Source organism: Natator depressus, chromosome 11, assembly GCF_965152275.1.
Source record: "Natator depressus isolate rNatDep1 chromosome 11, rNatDep2.hap1, whole genome shotgun sequence".
Lineage (NCBI taxonomy): Eukaryota > Metazoa > Chordata > Testudines > Cheloniidae > Natator > Natator depressus.
Window position 1 is genome coordinate 58,837,254 of NC_134244.1, and position 20,663 is coordinate 58,857,916.

Below are 20,663 nucleotides of genomic sequence, written 5' to 3' on the forward strand. Positions count from 1 at the left end.
ATTCCAAATGTTCTTTATTAGATCAATTTCAACTTGGCCAGGAGGGATTTGTAGAAATAATTAGCATGTAGATGATAAAATAGTGGCATCTCACTGTAAGTGTTTCTGGAAAAATTAGAGGTTTACCAAAAGATCCTCATCCATTTCAAGGATACTCTTGATTATTTTTTTGGTGCCTTTTTGAAAATCTCTCCTTGAATTATTATCACTAGATCAGATCCAAGAGCCAAAGTTTGGTGGTTAGTGATAATTTTGGGGGGAAAATGAGCTGGTAACTGAAAATTTAGATGATGATCTTTCAAACAATCTCCACCTGATTTTTTTTTTAAATATTTGTTTAGAACATTTTAACAGGTTTACAAATCCTTGCCAAGTATGTATCAGGGACAACACAATAATGATAACCGTGAGCTTTTGTTTAGAGGAACATAGTGTACTAGATAATCAACAGCTCTGGCTACTTAATGGGGTGCTAACACACTACAGAATGAGCATCTTTACACTACCCATGACATGCTGTTTCTCTCCACCCAATTATTACACATCAAAATGGAACTACATATTCTAGTAGGCTAATGGTCAGCAACTTGGCTAAGAATAACAGAAGGGTAGAAAAATAACATTCGCTAAAGTGATTCTAGTACTCCCACTGTGCAAATTCATCAACTTGAACAGGTTTCAGCTGGAGATGGTATAATTGTATTTCTGTTTTTTTATGTTTTCAGATTTTTCAAAGAACTCCAATAGCCTAATTTTTTTTCTGGGCATGAGAGTTGGTGATGAATGCTGAATTTCCTTTTAAATTATGATGTCTTTTAGCCTCAAATAGTAGGGGTACAGTGAAGTGATTGTATACCTGCCTGGGACCCCCTTTTTTCTAACTAGGTCTAACAACAGTTTTATCCTCTCCGTTAACTTCAGAAATGCAGTATGAAATTGCTTTTGGCTTGCTTTTCTTGAGTGCAAGCTCCGCTGTCTGTAGCTGGAACTTGATTAGCACAGCTGTGCTCCTTTCTATTGGAATAACAATGTGGTTTTCTTCCCTACACACTGTCAATGATCAATGAATCTAGTCCTTCTATTTCAGTGCCTCTGTTCTTGTAGATTATTTGTAGGTAACCAATCTACCTGTTCAAAGAGTGACTCCAAGTACGTGAGTTAGAAGGGGGGAACTGCTTATAGGATGAGGTTGCCTATATGATACAAATGAGTATGTCTGACCAGTGCCACTATAAACTGTTTAAAACTAGTGTCCAGAAACTTGGATGAGACTAGGCAAGTCCCTTCCAGCCATACTATAAGCTTTCACCATTATGTACTTACTGACAGAATTAGTAGCAGAGGAGCATGCTTGGATGACACTTCTTATGTAAAATGTTGGACTTCCCATAGTTTATGACAAAGAGGAGAGACTGACATTTAGATTTGGATTTTGTTGCAATGTTGGGTCATGGGTTGACATAAGACATGGCTACACTAGGTCAGACCAATGGTCCATCTAGCCCAGTATCCTGTCTTTTGACCGTGCCCAATGCCAGGTGCTTCAGAGGGAATAAATAGAACAGGTAATCCTCAAGTGATCCATCCCCTGTTGCCCATTCCCAGCATCTGGCAAAATGAGGATAGGAACACTTCTAATAGCCATTGATGGACCTATCCTCCATTAACTTATCTAGTTCTTTTTTGAACCCTGTTATAGTTTTGGCCTTCATAACATCCTCTGGCAAAGAGTTCCACAAGTTGACTGTATGTTGTGTGAAGAAATACTTCCTTTGTGCATTGATATTACTGTAATATTTTATTTTTAGGATAAATGGGTGTGCATGACCTTTCCCTGAACTAAAGCAGTTCCATGTCTTGTTTGGTAAGTCTGCATTTAATATGGCTTATTTTATGCCATAGTTTTTGACAGTTGCACCTTGCAGTTCAATCATGTATCATGAAATAAAATTTCTGGTGAAATTTCTGAGGGAAAACTCCATTCAAGGGATTCGAGCAGTAAACAATAACAAATTCCTAATGTAGATGCTAGAAAAGGGTTCACGAGAGTGAGAGTTTCTCTTCTAGAATAGTTACACAGAATAGTTCAGAGAGCTGATTAGCCTGTTGGTGTTCACTCTTAGTAGAGTGGGGCTCATTAATGTTAAAATTAAGAAAAACCTTAAACAGCTTTGGAATTTTATACAGTGTATTCCTCCACTATGAAAGGTAGGTCCTAGTAGAAGAGAAAAATGGCATGGATGAGGGCAATTGCACTTGGCCCTTAAGTGCTACTGTTCTCAGGGGGACTCTTCCACCCTCTCTGTTCCTGATTTACTTATATCAATAGACTATCTGACACAGTGGTCCCAAACTGTGGGTTGTGGAGGAATGTTGGTGGGTTGTGGCGGGGCCCAGGCCAGCCCTCCTGGGGAGTGGGGAGGGAGTGCCACCCAGCCTCGTTCTGCCCCCAGCTCCGCTCCTGGCCCCGACCACAGCCCCAGCTGCAGCTCTGGCTCCAAGTGGGGCCCTGCTCCAGCTCTCCATGGTGGCTCTGGCCCCTCTCCCAGCCGCGGCTCCTGGGGGGGGGGGGGGCAGGGGGAGGAGGAAGGGGAAACCAGGTAAGAGGGGGAGCATAAGCAAAAAAGTTTGGGGAGCACTGCACTAAAATGATGTGCACAGAGATTCTTTTTGATGACATCCTGGATAACTGGAACATGACTTTGGGTAATGTGTCCCCCTCATAATACTCTATTGATTATAGTACGTCCATTGCAGTTCACTTACTGATACAGTACTATGTATTTCAAGGATTGTTCCTGTATTCTGCGGACAACAGTTGAATCAATCAGACAAGAAAAGCAATCAGAAAATAGCATCCATCAATACTTGGTAAGAAGGAATCCAAATTGATTTAAGAGTTAACCTGCAAAATTAAATGGAAAAATGTAAGGCTGAGAAATATCAAGCACTGTACGTCAGGAATTTCCAAAGATTAAGCGTACTATTGCAATGTTAACTTGGCAAGGTTGTGGGTAGAATTTTATAGTATATATAGTATTTTCTATTCCAATTTTTCTTACATTTAAACACTAATGCATTACTCTTCAATCTGTACTAGAAAAATTCTGAATGGACAGTGTCGCCAAGTCTCATACTGTGGTAGAGAGAAACAGTTACTCACCTTCTCGTAACTGTTGTTCTTCGAGATGTGTTGTTCATGTCCATTCCAATCTGGTGTGTATGTGCACGGTAGCCAGAAGATTTTCCCATAGCAGCATCTGTCGGGCTGGTCTGGGCACCACGTGGAGTAGCGCCTTTATGGCACTCAATATAGAGCTCTGCCGAGCCGCCACCCCCCTGAGTTCCTGCTTGCCAGCTACTCCAACAGAGGGTAGGAGCGTGGGTATTGGAATGGACATGAACAACACATCTTAAAGAACAACAGTTACAAGAAGGTGAGTAACCGTTTTTTCTTCTTAGAGTGCTTGTTCATGTCTGTTCCAATCAGATGATTCACAAGCCCAAGTTCAGGAGGTGGGGTCGGAGTCATTCACTGATTGGAGAACTGCTCTTCCAAATGCCACATCGTCTATGGCCAGCTGGGTGATCGCATACTGCGTGGTGAAAGTGTGTATGGAGGACCGCGTTGCTGCTCTACAGATTTTCTGGGTGCGATCCTGCGCCAAAAACACCACTGAAGAGGCCTGAGCCCTGGTAGAGTGTGCAGTGATCAAAGGAGCAGGCATCCTTGCCAGGTTGTAGCACATCTGGATGCCGAATGTGATCCACGATGAAATCCGTTGAGAAGAGACAGGAATACCTTTCATTCTGTTCACCACTGCCACGAATAACTGCACTGAGTTTTGGAATGGTTTCGTTGTCTCGATGTAGAAGGCTAGCGCTCTGTGGACATCCAATGAGTGAAGTCTTTGCTCCCTGCTGCTCGAGTGCAGCTTAGGATAGAACATCAGGAGGAAGATGCCCTGGTTGATGTGAAACTGGGAGACAACCTTCGGGAGGAAAGTCGGGTGAGGTCTGAGCTGGACCTTGTCCTTATGGAACACAGGGTAAGGGGGCTCTGAAGTCAGGGCCTTGAGCTCAGACAGCCTCTTGGCTGAGGTTATCGTGACCAGAAATACTATCTTGTTTGAGAGATGGAGCAGGGACCATGTCGTCAAAGGTTCACAGGGTGGTCCCATGAGTCTGGAAAGGACCAGATTGAGGTCCCAAGGTGGGACAGGCTACCAGACATGCAGGTATAGCCTGTCGAGCCCTTTAAGGAAACTGCTGACCATAGGTTTGGCAAAGACCAAGTGGCCCTCTGCACCTGGATGAAAGGCAGAGATGGCGGCCCAGTGAACCCTTATTGACAACACGGACAGTCCCTGCTGCTTGAGATGGAGGAGATAGTCTAATATAAGTGTCACAGAGGCAAGTGACTGAGATTAATAATGCTGCACTGACCAGATTGAAAATCTCTTCCACTTTGCAAGGTAGGTAGCCCTGGTGGAGGGCTTTCTACTGCCCAGGAGGACTTGCCTAACTGAGTCTGAGCAGGAGAGCTCCATTGGGTTCAGCCATGGAGCTTCCATGCCATGAGGTGCAGCAACTCCAGGTTCAGATGTTGGAGATGGCCATGATCCTGAGTTAGTAAGTCCGGGAAGAGCAACAAGGTGACTGGAGCTTCCATGGACATTTCCAGGAGTGATGTGTACCAGTGTTGCGGGGCCAGGCTGGAACTATCAGAATCGCCAAAGCTTCTTCCCTTTGTATCTTGAGGAGCACCTTATGAATGAGAGGGATGGGTGGGAACGCATACAGGAAACTGCTTCCCCATGGGAGGAGGAACACATCCGTGATGGAGCTCGGGCTGCCATTCAGGAAGGAGCAAAACGGCTGACACTTCCTGTTGTGTCACATGGCGAACAGATCTATCTGGGGAAAACCCCACTGATGAAAGATTGAGTTAACAACGTCCGGGCCGTGGAACAACCTGCTGTGATGGTCCGCCAACTTGTTCTGTATTCCAGGGAGGTATGATGCTTGCAGGTGTATTGAGTGTTCTATACAAAAGTCCCACAGCATGATGGCTTCCTGGTACAGGGGAGAGGAGAGTGCACCTGTTTTGTTAATATAAAACATTGCTGTGGTGTTGTCTGTCATCACTGATACACATCTCCCTGCTAGGTGTGCTTGGAAAGTCTGACATGCCAGGCTTACCGCTCTCAGCTCTCTGACATAGATATGGAGAGTGAGATTAGTCTGAAACCAGTAGCCTTGTGTTCTGAGGTCTCCCAAATGTGCACCCCAGCCAAAGTCTGACATGTCTGTTACTAGCGAGAGGGATGGCTGAGGGCTGGTGAAAGGGACCCCTGTACATACTACCTGCGGGTTGAGCCACCACAGGAGGGAGTTGAGTACCAGGCGAGGCAGGGTTACAATCCTGTCCAAACTGTCCTGGGCTGGCCGATACATTGATGCCAGCCATGACTGAAGAGGCTGAAGTCTGAGTCTGCACGTTATACTACATAGATACAGACTGCCATGTGTCCTAGAAGTTTCAGACAGTACCATGCTGTGGTGGTGAGGAACTGTCTGAGACCTCAAATCATGTCGCCCATGGTTCGAAATCTCACTTCTGGAAGGAATGCCCTGGCATATGTCGAGTCCAGTACCACCCCTACAAATTCTATCCTTTAAACGGGGGACAGCATTGATTTACCCTCGTTCAGTAGCAGACTCAGTTCATCTAAAGAAGCTCTTATGAAGGCGACCTGCATCTCTACTTGAGTCCTGGATCGACCCTTGATCAGCCAGTCATCGAGATATGGGAACACCTGTACCTGTCGCCTGTGCAGGAACGCAGCCACGACTGCCATGCACTTGGTGAATACTTGAGGTGCCGCAGACAGGCCGAATGGGAGGACTGTGAACTGGTAGCAGGTTTTGTTCACCATAAACCTGAGGTATTTTCTGTGGGACTGAGTTATTGTTATGTGAAAGTACACCTCCTTCAAGTCGAGGGCAGCATACCAGTCTGCTGGATCCAGTGAAGAGATGATGGAGGCCAAAGAGACCATGCGGAACTTGAGCTTCTTCATGAACGTGTTGAGTTCTCGCAGGTCTAGCATGGGCCTGAGCCTGCCTTTGGCTTTCGGTACTAGGAAATACCGAGAATAGAAATCATTGCCCTTCTGCTCTTGAGGGACCTCTTCCACTACCCCTAGTGGAAGGAGAGAGTGCACCTCCTGTATAAGGAGTTGCTTGTGAGAGGGGTCCCTGAAGGGGGACGGGGAAGGAGGGTGGAAGAGCAGGAGGGCTCAGAATTGGATGGAGTATCCCCTCGCTAGTGTGTGGAGCACCCAGCAGTCTGAAGTGATACGGGATGAAGCACAGTAGAAAGGGGACAGTCGTAATGAAAAGGTAAGGCGGGGTAAATCCAGTTTTTGTTTTGGTGTGCCGTCCTCGACTGCACCTTCAAAAGGCCTGTTTTGGGCTGGAAGATGGCTTGGAATGGCTAGAGTTCTGGCCTGATGACAGGTGTGACCTTTTCCTCCCACTCCTGTTCCTCCTCCGGGAACTGTCCTGACGGTTCTGCTGGTAGAAGCATGGCGGAGGTTGCGGTCTAAAATGCTTCTGCTACATAGCTGAAGTATGGAGGCCTAATGATTTGAGAGTGACTCTCGAGTCCTTTAGGCCAGTGGTTCTCCAAGCTGGTCCACTGCTTGTTCAGGGAAAGCCCCTGGCAGGCTGGGCCGGTTTGTTTTCCTGACGTGTCTGCAGTTCAGCCGATCGCGGCTCCCACTGGCTGCGGTTCGCTGTTCCAGGCCAATCGGGGCTGCAGGAAGGGGAGCCACTTTCCCTGAACAAGCAGCGGACCGGCTTTGAGAACCACTGCTTTAGGCTATGCAGCCTTTTGTCTGTTTTCTCGGAAAAGAGAGCCGAATCCTCAAATGGGAAGTCCTAAATAGTCTGTTAGACCTCATACGGCAGGCCCGAGACCTGGAACCAAGAGCCCCTTCTCAGTGCTATGCCCATAGCCATCACGCAGGTAGCTACAAGCTGCCCCTGGAATAGACCTTTGTCCCGTAAAGGTTGAGTCCTTTTTGCCTCCCGATTCTTCGGGGAGGGTCCCTGGAAGCCCTAGCGTTCACATTGGTTGACAGTATCAACAATGAGAGAATCCAGTGGGGGATGGGTATACAAATGCGGCACAAAGTAGCGTCTTTCGTTGCACTTAGCCGTAGGAGACAATGAGGCTGGGGTCTGCCACAAACTTTTTGTGGTGTCAGAGATGGTTTTTGTAAGAGGCAGGACAATACGTGCAGGTCCGAAGGGGGCAAGGATGTCTACTATTGGATCTGTGACCTCCACTACCTCCTCCACCTGAATGCCCAGGCCCTGGGCAACCCATCACACCAATTGCTGTAGAACCCTACTGTTTTCCAGGGCTGGGGCTGTACTGTGCCCACCAGTGTCTCGTCTGGTGAGGACAAGGAAGAGACCCCCGTAAGGGATGGCTGCTCCCCGCCTTCCACACCCAAGGGGTCCCGGGGCACCTGGATTTCTTGGGCCGTTGCTGACCTGGATGGTATTGTGCCCCTGGGTGTCGGGACTGCCTATGCTGATGCCAATGCTGAAAGTGTCCGTGGTGCCAAGGCTATCATTGACACCGGAATCGCAGTCAGTGCCGGGGCTGTCGTCAGTGTTGGAGACTTCAGAGCCGAAACAAATGGGTCCAGTGCAGGCCACGCCGGAGGCGTTGGGATATTGGTGCTGGGTAGCAACGGGGCTACCCCTGATCCTGCTGATGCCGACGGTGCTGGAGGGGGTACAAAAGTGGCCAAGGCCACCTACGTCTCCCTGGAATTTGACCCTTGGCTCCGACTTTGGCTTTGATGAAAAGCCCAGGAGTCCAAAAAGGGCCATTGCGCCGGGGGGTTGCCATTGTGCGGGCTACAGTGCCAGGTAAGGGTGCCAGTCCCGTGTTGACATGGACCGTCTGCTCCTACTCCTACGGAACCGATAGGAGTCAGACTCAGAGGTTTCTGAAAAAGAGGACCACAAAGGAGTGTTATTTCTAGGTGTCGACTGTTTGTGCCAAGGGCTCAGGGACCAGCACAGCTGCTGGGTCTGTTCCGATGCCAGGGAGTGGCGCACCGGGGTTGGAGATCAGCAGGGCATCATGACGGGCTTTCCCCTTGAAGGTGCTCGGAGAGCAACCAGTGCCAGCGACCTGTCCATCTAGGAGGGGAGAACAGTGCCATGAGATGGAGCAGTTCTTGGGCTCCCTCCAACACCTCCAGAGTCTAAGGGAAGTGCAAGCTCCCAGCTCGGCGAATGAGGAGGGTCCAGACTCAACCGCCCTTCCACATGGGCAGAAGTTGACGTGACTGTCACCAGCGGTGGAGCAGAAGTAGTGTGGCCCAACTTGGGTCTCACAACGGCTGGCTCCTTAGGACTAGACGAGGGAGAACAACTCCTGTCCGGCCTCCTTTTCTTCTTCTGCGGCACCAGCGACTGAGAACGGCGCCCGTGTGTGGTATGTGAGCCACGAGTGGAGCCAGGATGGTGCCATGGGTCCTGGTACTTACTCAGCACCAGTGCTCATGCTGACACTGCCGGAGCGCTCCAAACCAAGGAAGAGGAACTTGGTGCAGGGTCTGTCAACCGGGGTCGGACTGGGGGCGGAGTGCAGCCAGGCCCTTTCAGAGGTCCAGAGAGGCCCGGGCCACTTCCAGCTTTTGAGTTCCCTAGCCATAATAAAAATAAAAAATGATGACACATGAAAACAAAATAAGGCACCAAAAAAAAGAAGACATAATTTGAATATTATTTTATTTAACAAATATTTTTCTAGCTTTTTTCTGTGCAAATGCACTAATTATTGAGGAAAAATCTAGATTTCGTGCAATGTCACAGTTGATATTAAGCATGGTGAGCCCATTCAAATGCTCTTGTCCCATAGTTGAATGGTGATTGTTCTTTACCTGCTTTTCAGCCCGTTCACCTGAAGCCACCGATGCAGGCAAACTGAAAGAAATACGCAATGTAATTGTGATATTAGGAAACACCCCAGAGAGTCCAAGTTTGAGTATTTCTTGAACCAATTCCTTTGGCTTGCAATCCAATTTAAAGTTCGTGGAACATATTCATTTGAGGAAGATGACCTAGTCACTAAGATTTTTTGATATTTCTTTGTTGTACTGCTGCTGAAATTGTTCAGGCTTCAGAGGAACAGCCGTGTTAGTCTGTATTCGCAAAAAGAAAAGGAGTACTTGTGGCACCTTAGAGACTAACCAATTTATTTGAGCATAAGCTTTCGTGAGCTACAGCTCACTTCATCGGATGCATACTGTGGAAAGTGTAGAAGATCTTATTATATACACACACAGCATGAAAAAATACCTCCTCCCACCCCACTCTCCTGCTGGTAATAGCTTATCTAAAGTGATCAAGCTATTACCAGCAGGAGAGTGGGGTGGGAGGAGGTATTTTTTCATGCTTTGTGTGTATATAATAAGATCTTCTACACTTTCCACAGTATGCATCCGATGAAGTGAGCTGTAGCTCACGAAAGCTTATGCTCAAATAAATTGGTTAGTCTCTAAGGTGCCACAAGTACTCCTTTTCTTTTTGAAATTGTTCAGCTACAGAAAGTAGCTCTTCATTACTCAGTCTGTTGAACTGCCAAAGAAACCCAAAAAGGGTACAAATTAGTCGCAGTGACTCAAATCGAAGTGTAAAACCTGACTGAATAGAGTCAATGATGACAAGTTTCAGAGTAGCAGCCGTGTTAGTCTGTATTCACAAAAAGAAAAGGAGTACTTGTGGCACCTTTGAGGCTAACAGATTTATTTGAGCATAAGCTTTCGTGAGCTACAGCTCACTTCATGCATCCGATGAAGTGAGCTGTAGCTCACGAAAGCTTATGCTCAAATAAATTTGTTAGTCTCTAAGGTGCCACAGTGATGACAAGGAAGGAATGCTGCTCAGCATCGGATTCAGTAGGTAAGTTGCGATTGGTGGAGAACTCAAATGAAATGCCAATATTCTGTGCTACTAATTTGGACTCAGTCAGGATTGCATCCCATTGTTCACGAATATGTCATTGATAAGACTTTCAGTGTTATTCCTCTCAACATCAAGTGTAGCATTTGCATGCTTCAATTACCAGATTAGTTTTGTGGATCATTTGTAAGTAGCTTCATCTGCAAAGATGACATCAGAATGCATTCAAATTTGGACATGTGCTTCTGAATAGACTGAAGTTCAGTTTGAGCCTGTGCAGTGAGATTGAGAGATTCAAGCTCATTTAAAGCCTTTCTCATTGAATTAAAATGCTGTGCTACTGGTTGACCACCACCAATTCATGCAGACCATCTAGTTTTGGACATCCTACCATGAAACAGGAAGATATTGCTTCAGAATTTCCCACCTTTGTGGACTGCTACTGAAGAGATTGGAACTGTTCAGCAAATGTACAAAGTAAGTAATTGCCTCTGTCATAAATATAAAGGGAAGGGTAAACCCCTTTAAAATCCCTCCTGGCCAGAGGAAATCTCCTCTCACCTGTAAAGGGTTAAGAAGCTAAAGGTAACCTCGCTGGCACCTGACCAAAATGACCAATGAGGAGACAAGATACTTTCAAAAGCTGGGAGGAGGGAGAGAAATAAAGGGTTTGTGTTTCTGTCTACATTTTGTCTTTGCCGGAGATAGACCAGGAATGAAGCCTTAGAACTTTTAGTAAGTAATCTAGCTAGGTATGTGTTAGATTATGATTTCTTTAAATGGCTGAGAAAAGAATTGTGCTGAATAGAATAACTATTTCTGTCTGTGTATCTTTTTTGTAACTTAAGGTTTTTGCCTAGAGGGGTTCTCTCTGTTTTGAATCTAATTACCCTGTAAGGTATTTACCATCCTGATTTTACAGGGGGGATTTCTTATTTCTAATTACTTCTATTTTTATTAAAAGTCTTCTTGTAAGAAAACTGAATGCTTTTTCATTGTTCTCAGATCCAGGGGTTTGGGTCTGTGGTCACCTATGCAAATTGGTGAGGCTTTTTATCCAACATTTCCCAGGAAAGGGAGGGTGCAAGTGTTGGGAGGATTGTTCATTGTTCTTAAGATCCAAGGGTCTGGGTCTGTAGTCACCTAGGCAAATTGGTGAGGCTTTTTACCAAACCTTGTCCAGGAAGTGGGGTGCAAGGTTTTGGGGAAGTATTTTGGGGGGAAAGACGTGTCCAAACAGCTCTTCCCCAGTAACCAGTATTTGTTTGGTGGTGGTAGCGGCCAATCCAAGGACAAAAGGGTGGAATATTTTGTACCTTGGGGAAGTTTTGACCTAAGCTGGTAAAGATAAGCTTAGGAGGTTTTTCATGCAGGTCCCCACATCTGTACCCTAGAGTTCAGAGTGGGGGAGGAACCTTGACAGCCTCCTTGCATGATTCAGCACAGTCAACACCTACAAGGTTTAGTGTGTGATTTCCACAGTTGGAGAAAATACAGTCTGAATTATGCTCAAGCAGAACTGCTTCTACACCTTTGTACTTCCCAGGCATATTAGATCCATTGTCATAGGCTTGACCAATGCAGACCTGAAAAGCTAACTTAAAACCTTCTAGAATTGCTAGTACTTGAGCAGCAATTTCTTTTCCAGTTTTTCCCACGAAATTTTCAAACAAAATAAACCTTTCTTCAATTGAAAATTTTGAGCTGTCTACAATCTTAACATATCAAATAACCATAATAGTCTGTTCCATGTGAGAACAATCTGGAGTGGCATCAACAATGATTGAAAAATACTTGGCATTTCAAATCTCATCAAGAATTGTTATTTGTACGAATGACCCACGTAGCTCAATAAACTTGTTTTGTATGCGTGTGGAGAGATAATGGACTTGCATGCGCTTTTGACTCTCTTGAGAGTCTCGAACATGTTTAACATGCTCTGATAAAAGTGGGTCATATTTGCTGAGGAGCTCAACTATGCCTAGAAAGTTTCCATTTGCATGATCACCAATACGTTGACTGGAACCAAAGAAAACCAATCTCCACTCAGAAAGAAAAAGGATGACATTCAGGATGTACTCAAGAAGTTTTTTCCAGTTATTAGTTTCTGTAGAGAGTTCAGTCAAGAGTAAATTCTCAACTGAACTTTCAGCTGATGCTGCCCTACTGGCTGATTTCCATGCAACATAGTTTTCTTTGTGTGACGTTGAACTCTCATGTGATGGTATTCGGTCTTTCAACTTCCTCCAACCTCTGTTGATGCTCCATCCTGATTGATCAGAGAGAACTAATGCATTTGCAGCACTTTTGTTCAAAATGAAGCAGGGTGCACAGTACAGAGATTGTTTTTCCATACTCCAGCATAATCGGTCTCTTGTGCAGGTCTCGCCATTTGGAAGAGTTTTTGTCAGCAGATGAGTAGGGAAAGCATGATTATCAGCATCTCGTGGAAGGTTACTTGGAATTTCAAAACAACTAATTTGAAGAAAAGATTGCATTTGGGCAGCATTGCTCTTGTCACTAATTCCAGTGTCAGTTACAGTCAAACCTGTAGTACTCATGAATTGCTCTTACCGTGTAAGATCTACATCTTCCTGTTGCTGTTCAGTTTCTTGATCGTACACAGGATCTTCTGCTGCATCTGTTACTGTTGGCATATCTCCTTTCTTGACTACTGTCCTCATGTTCAGGTATTGGCATTGAAATACCACCTGTTGCAGTTGCAGAATTTTCATTATCTGTGGCATTGTTTGTTGGGTAAGGTGCGTTTTCCAGTGGTTTGAGAAATGAAGTTATTGGCTTTGAGCTCTTAGCTGCTGATTCACTCAGTTGTTTTCGCCTCTCTTGCTTGCACCACTTTCAAATCTCCTCCTCATAGTGATCTGATCTATTTACACCTGAAATGTTCTAAAGTAAATATGTAGCCTATCCACACTTGAAATATTCTGCTGTAAATCAGTAGCTTATTTACACTTGAAATCTTCTACTGTAAACATGTATGCAAATGCTGAATGGTACGCAAATGCTGAAAAGACTTAAAACGAAGGAATACTAATTAAGAACACAAAATGAAACAGTCAGGTTATTATCCTTATCACTGAATCAAAACTCAAGCACGCAAGGTATAATATAACAGGCTGAGCTGAAGACAAAGGGATGGTGTGTGTGTGTGTGTGTGTGTGTGTGTGTGTGTGTGTGTGTGTGTGTAGAGTAAACACAGACATGGATACAGACAGAGGGATAATGTCCAAAAATTTCAAATGTGTGTACTCACGAAATTCACTGTACAAGATTGTCCTCAGAAATTTTCACCTTGAATCTGGGCCTATAGACTGCGAAAGCCTATGATGATGGCCAAGCTACCAAGCTGGGACTCAACCAACCAGTCACCTCTTTTAGCTACTATATGAAGATAATAATGAGGAATTCTCACACACAAATAACTCCTTAGTCAACTAAACGTAAAACTATAAAGACACTAAAATGTAACAATTCTCTACCTTTCAACACGAACTTGATCCAGCACCAGCCACTAATAGTGGTTTGTTTATATAATCAGCAGATCTGAGTGGACACGTTCATCACAGTCTAATCTTGTGCCATCAGAACAGATATTTTTATTAATATTTATGAACATTTTAAACTCTTTAATATGAAAAAAATCTATATAAGTTAACAAAAAAATTCTCTTTTACCAAATCACATCTTTATTAGCTTAAATTTGCAGCTCTAAGCTGAGTGTGTGTGTCACATTTTGGTCTGATAGGGATGAACATAAAAACAAGTTGTGAAACTTATCAAATGCCAAAAAATTAACAATTATCTACATTTGAGGCCCCCTTTGAGCTTGAGGCCCAGGCCAAATAGCCCTCCTGACCCTCCCATGATTGGCCCTGAGTGCAGCCCCCATTAACAGGACCTTCAGACACTGATCTGTGCCCTTTAATGTCCTACGCCGAAAGGTCTTGCAGATGGCACAACGATCCTTCTGATGGCTCTCTCCTAAACACTTCAAACACGAAGTGAGGATCGCTTCTGGGCATACACTTGCCGCAGGCTTCGAAGCCTGGAGATCCCAGCATGGAGAGAGCGTAGGAGGGGAAACCCCCGCCCCAAAGGAAACAATCTAACACTGAGGGCTATTAACTATTTAATTAACACTACAGAGCTAATGAAAACTATGTATATAGACTGCTAAATGCGCTTGCCGAGACAAGAGCACAGGGAAGTTCCAGCTAACCGTCACTGGAGGTAATAAGTAACTGAGGAGGTGGTGGGTCAGCAGGGTTCTATATTGAGCACCATAAAGGCACGACTCCAGGGGGTGCCCAGACCGACTCGACGGTTGCTGCTCTGGGAAAATTTTGCAGCTACCGTGCTTGCACACCCCTGATTGGAATGGAAATGAACAAGCACTCAAAGAACCACCTTAATTTCTTGAATCTCAAGAATTGAGTGCTTGATTTTTTCCCCTTCCCCCACATTTGCACGAGTATGTATTTATTTATTTTTACATATACTCACACATACATACACAAATGTGTGTACCAATGTTAAAAACTAATCCTTTCACTACTAGGCAGATGAACCTGAGTTCTCCTGGATTCATCCATATGGAAGAAATGAGAAGGCACGTTGTTCTTCTGACGTCTCCCATTATGAACTCCAGGTGGAAATAGGTAATCTAGTTCTATGCTGAAATGTGCTTAGTCTATCCAAGATTTTTCCTGCAAATGGCCATTCTTTATATATATTTAAAAAAAAAATCCCATGAGGGGAAAAACTAGAAGCTGTGGAAACATGTGTTCTCCTTGTTATAGAGCCACCCAAAACTATTTTAAGATCTCTCTAAATGTTTACACACTTCTTGACCTCTGATCTTAGCTGATTATTTTTCTAGTGTTGTGAATTTCACTTAATGTTTAAAAACATACAATAGAAATTCATCAAGATACACAAAAACCTGCCTGAATTTGATATCTCTATTCCAATTTGGAGAAGAAATTTTCCGCTCATCTTGCTATTTTTTTTTTTAATAAGTGACCACTCTAAATCTGTTACATTGGTTGTAAATATAGTAGAGAGCAAATCAGCATTGTGGTTCTGGTGGCTGTGGCACTTGACAGTTTCCTATCAGTCAGCAGGCATGGTAAGATGGTCCTAAAGATGGCTGTACTGCATCACTATGTATAGAGTGAGTGCTAGTGGTGGTAGTTCTTTAAGTTGGACATCAGCAAAGAAGTCAGCATTTGTAAGACACTTCATTGGTCCTGAGAAATCAGACTTGTTTAAACAATTTTTATTAGACTAAACAAAAGCAACAAACATGGCTTGACTAGTTTTCTGGCTGATGTTACATGTAAGCATGCACTGTTAACTGCACCCTTAAAGCCATAGATTCACTGCAGTCATCAGCAGTGTGTTAGAATTCTAGGACTTTTTGACTACTAAACGATGAAGCAATTTGTGGGGTTTTTTTAAAACTACCTTTTATAATGTTAACGAAAGGCAGTTGGTTTGCTTCTGCTTACAGGAAGAGGATTCAACAATTTAACTTCGATCTACCTTGCCCGACATACACCTACAGGAACGCTTGTGGCTGTAAGGATCACAGACTTAGAAAGCTGCTCTGAAGAACATTTGAAAGCTTTACAGGTAAAACAGTAGGACTTGTATAGATGTCTGACACAGGAACTATAATGTATGTGGGTATATGCAGTTAATCAGTACCAGAGTTAGCCTTGTTATATGAACTGGTGCACCCTAAATTAAGTGGCTCCTTGATAAGGCACTAGAAAATAAACTGAAGTCTTCTGCAATACAACAATTTCTCTAGTCATGCACGTACCCCAGTTTGACACACAAACTCTATACTCTTCACTAGAATAAGGGACTCAGAATTAACAATAAAACAGCAGTTCAGTTAGATATCGAAAGCTTCAACAATTTGTTTGAATTTCTATTGCAGGATGTGCAAAGCATCTGAAACCTACATAGTGGGACTCCAAACTTGTTAGCTAGTAGAACTGCATTTACGAAATTGACTTTCTTAAAGTTACTGAGGACCTGTGTAGTTAAGGTTTTTGTCAAGATAATTATCTTCCAAATAACTTACTCACTTTTGTTTAATTCTCTAGAGTGAGGTGGTGCTATCCCACTTTTTCCAGCACCCCAACATAATGACACTTTGGACAGTGTTTACTACTGGCAGCTGGCTTTGGGTCATCTCTCCGTTCATGGCCTATAGTAAGAATTGTAACTACAATTTGGGAAAAAAAGCTTACTGAATTAACTCTGGATTAGATAGCTCACTCAGTCTCTAACACCAGGCTTGTGGCTATGGAAGAGCACGAGACAGAGCAATTCCATATTCCTTTCAGCATCTCTTCTCTTGTAGACCTTGGATGTGTCCTAGTTCCTCTGTGCCAGACTTACGAATTTTGCTTCTCCTAGAAGGCAGCGTGGATTGGCTATAGGGGTGAAACAGCCGGTTTCCAGTTCATGGAAACATGACTTAGGATGTGGTAGGCTTCATTGTGATCTTTTACTACTGGAAGAATCACTTTCTTTCAGTGATATACTCTGAGGTGACTTTCTTCCTCAGCAGTTGCCTCCCTGTGTAAGTCATTGTAAAGGGAGAACAATGCTGCTTCTGGGGCAGAAGTGGGCAAACTACGGCCCGTGGGCCACATGCGGCCCACGGGACCCTCCTGCCCAGCCTCTGAGCCCCAGGCCTGGGAGGCTAGCCCCCAGCCCCTCCCCCACAGCCTCAGCTTACTGCACCATCAGTGCAATGCTGTGGGCGGCGGGGAGGCAAGCTCTTGCTGGGCAGCGCAGCTGGAGAGCCGCGGCCTGACCCGGTGCTCTGTGCTGCGCGGTGGTGTGGCTGGCTCCAGCCGGGCAGCGTGGCTGCCTGTCCTGGTGCTCTGGGCGGCGTGGCTGTAGCACCACCAGCCACCAATGCTCCAGGCAGCGTGGCAAGGGGGCAGGGAGCAGGGGAGGTTGGATAGAGGGCAGGGGATTTCGGGATGGTGGTCAGGGGACGGGGGTGTGGATACGGGTTGGGGTGGTCAGAGGGTGGGGAACAGGGGGGTTGAATGGGGGCAGGGGTTCCGGGGGGACAGTTAGGAAGGAGGCAGGGGTTGGATGGGGCAGCAGGGGGCAGTCAGGGATGGATGGGGCAGGAGTCCTGGGAGAGGGGTCGGGGGTGAGAAGGGGGTGGGGGGTGGGATATGGAGCAGGGACCGGGCCATGCCTGACTGTTTTGGGAGGCACAGAGCCTCCCCTAACCGGCCCTCCATACAATTTCGGAAACCCGATGTGGCCCTCAGGCCAAATAGTTTACCTTCCCCTCTTCTAGGGGGTACATGCACAGTGGAGAGAGTGCTTTCTTATAGTAGGAATAAAGATTTGTCACTAACAAGACCCGAATGCTTAGCGTGATTTTTTTTCTTTTCTTTTCAGATTCAGCTAGTCACCTACTGAGGACCTACTTCCCTGAAGGAATGAGTGAAGCTTTGATAGGAAACATTCTGTTTGGTGCAGTTAGAGGGTTAAATTACATGCACCAAAATGGCTACATTCACAGGTATGAGACAATTAATACCATAGGTAAGAAGTTATAGCAACACACAAGCTTCCAAACTGAAGCTACTCATTAGTCTATTTAGGTTACCAGAAGCCTATGCCTGATGGCTTTAGAGGAAGGGGAGCTCCCTTTCAACACCCATTCTCTTGTTACTCACAGATTGTTCAGTGTTGTGGAGTAGACACATGCCCTTCTCTGATCATTTTCTTGGTTTGATACCCTCCAGGCTCTCTGGCATAGCTAGTTTAGCTGAAGATACTACTTTTGTTCCTATAAAATGTCTAATCACTTTTGAGCCTTCTTGCTACAATGACTTTCTGCAGCAGTACATTGCAGAGGAACTATAATGCTTTGTAAATAACTTCCCTTTATCCATTCTAAATGTGTTGCTATTCAATTTAATTGTTCTTTTACGGGGGCTGGATGAATGGGAGCACTTGCTTGATCATCTTTTACTGTTTATACAATGCTTTGGAGATGTAAAGCACTCCAAGTTTTCAGTAGCGTTACGGAGTTTGTTGATAAATTCTATAGTCAGTTGCTTGACCACACTTTTGTTTGTTATGAAATATAATCAAGAGACCAAATAACCAGTCAGGTTTATTAATATGGTACAGGAAAATATGTTCTATACAATGCCAGTCTCCAAAGGACAGTCCTGTGCAGCAATATTACATTCACCTTACACAGAAGGTGTGCTCCCCAAAGTTACATCCCTGCAGTCATCTTTTTATAACTTACTTGCTTACCAGAAAAAGGAACTGTATACATCACCTGCAACTGGATTGAATTAATCACCTTTTTATCTTGTTTGTTTCTGGTATCATGGTGTACCCCATTATCTCTTGTTCTGAACCCATGCATTCCAGGTACTAAAGAGTGTAAAGACACCTCCTAGGCTTGTACCAGGATAAATAGGTTTGTGAGGGTAACTCCCTTTCTGTTGCTATGACAAAACAATTAAATGTCCTGATACTGACAGTTTTCCTATCTTCATAAGCCAAAGTTTACTTCGGCTAATGCAAGCTATTATGGAATACTTAGCATAAGTGAACAGATTTATAATAAAGGTACAGGCCAATTTGGGCTATATAACTGCTATATTAATGCTTAATATTATGTGTACTGAAATGCTTGGAACATATATTATGGGTAGTATTATCAACATAATATATACGTATGCTAGCCAGTGTATATTAGTCAACAAGTTGCAGCATTGACTTCCTAGTTATGGTTATAAATTTTTGTTTTAAGATTAGAAAGCTGACACTTGAAACTTCACTCCACTTTCCTAAAAAGCTTCACTTGTTAAAACTTTTTATATAGCTTCTAATGAGAGGAGGATTCATGGTGAAAGCATTTTTGAGCTATCGAACTCCAAAAAGATTAAGTTTTCCCAAAGGCTTCTAAAAAGCCTGAACTTCTCTTAATGTCTTATTTTTAAAATAAGAACTTTGTCCAGAAGCTCCACATTTGTCTTATACTAGTTCTGACTATTTAATGTCAGACGTCATGGTTTTTAGTGGAAGTCAAGTTTCCTACACAAATTCTTACCTCCAAGAACAGTCTGGTCTTAAGCAAACTTCTTGTTGGTTCTTTAACTTTAATTTACCAGAAATCTGAAGTGGCACAATGATGCTGCTTCAAAACTGGAAATATGTTTACCATAAACTAAAATGAAGGCCTTATTAGGAAGTTACAGATTTTAAAATAAGGCAAGTCTTGAAATGCATAGGAATAATTTGAAAACAAACCTTAATTTGGACTTCATCTCCTTGTTCACCTCAGCATGTAGACCAGAAACTTTATATTTCTGCCCATCCTCTACATATCCAACATCCATTCTTCTGTATCTATTCTCTCATGCAGTGTTCACTGTATCTGACATGCAAATCACCGAACACTAGCTCTGGACCCAACCTTGCTCTAGAGATAACAGCATCTTGTATCTTAACTCCAGAATAGAGACTGTCTCCTTCCCCATACCCCCAAATGCATTATAAACCAATTATTCCACATTGATCTCCTCTCTATGCAGATGCCCCAATATATGTACTTAATTTTTCCTTGTATAGCTCTGTGAATGCACCTTTACCCCCATTCACTGTACTTGTTGGCTGCAGGTGCCAGAGTACCATGTTCACTGACACAGAGAGAGGACCTATATATACTTTACATACATGCTGGCTTGACTATCTCCTCCATTAGGGAGTATCTGACTACAAATAAAACTGACTGTTGGGGAGAGTTTAATTTGTTGTATTATAATACCTGTAAGCCAGTGTATGTGAATGCTAATCGGGACATAGTTATGGCGGCATGCAGAACCTTAGCTTTGATATCTACCTTTTCAAATAGTGTTTCAAAACTCTTTCAATGAGGCAGCGTGGGTGTGTATGTACCCCAAAAAATGTTTGGGGGGGATTTTATATACGGGTAAAACTCCACTTTTTAGAATGAACACCATATAAAGGCTTCAGATTGCAAAGTCAGGGTTTTGTAAACATGCATTTTGGATAAGGGATTCAGTGTTTATACAGTTTCTCTTCACCCGTCTTTAACATGCCTCTCAGTCTGACCACGTGATCATGCTATAGCTGACTATCTCAGAATATTTTATGACTATAGGGCAGGCTTTCTACTGTAGTAATAAGTAACATTCATTTGAGTGTTTGGTGTTTTTTTTTATAACTACATTTTATCACTTTGTTTCAGGAATATGAAAGCTAGCCACATTTTGATTTCAGGGGATGGTCTGGTTTCTCTGTCTGGCTTAAAACATCTCTACAGTTTAGTTAACAATGGACAGAAGTCAAAGGTTGTGTATGATTTTCCCCATTTTAGTACTTCAGTACTTCCTTGGCTGAGTCCTGAGCTACTGAGACAGGTCAGTATAAACCAGTTCATTTTGCCTCGAGTCTCTGGATATGGCTGCTTCCTTTTTTTAAAGTTTGTACTTAATAGGCTTGTGAAAGAGCCATAAAGGCTATTCATTTGCAACTTCAAAACTAGATTGTGTACAACTTCTTTAGGAACCTTAAAATAAATTGTGGCTTTATGGTGGACCCACCCAGCTTAATGT

At 43.9% G+C, this 20,663-nt stretch overlaps 1 protein-coding gene across 4 annotated transcripts in view; it reads left to right on the forward strand.

Moving 5' to 3' along the window:
• Window positions 1-20,663, forward strand: part of STRADB (STE20 related adaptor beta) — a 35,333-nt gene that overhangs the window by 6,644 nt on the left and 8,026 nt on the right. For all 4 annotated transcript variants that reach the window (XM_074967923.1, XM_074967922.1, XM_074967925.1 and 1 more), the window contains 7 exons: window positions 1,809-1,864; window positions 2,791-2,871; window positions 14,573-14,672; window positions 15,527-15,648; window positions 16,131-16,239; window positions 17,458-17,581; window positions 20,297-20,468. In XM_074967923.1, coding sequence (XP_074824024.1) covers window positions 1,853-1,864; window positions 2,791-2,871; window positions 14,573-14,672; window positions 15,527-15,648; window positions 16,131-16,239; window positions 17,458-17,581; window positions 20,297-20,468 — 720 coding nt within the window. In that variant the 5' untranslated portion in view covers window positions 1,809-1,852. The remainder of the gene's footprint in view (window positions 1-1,808; window positions 1,865-2,790; window positions 2,872-14,572; window positions 14,673-15,526; window positions 15,649-16,130; window positions 16,240-17,457; window positions 17,582-20,296; window positions 20,469-20,663) is intronic.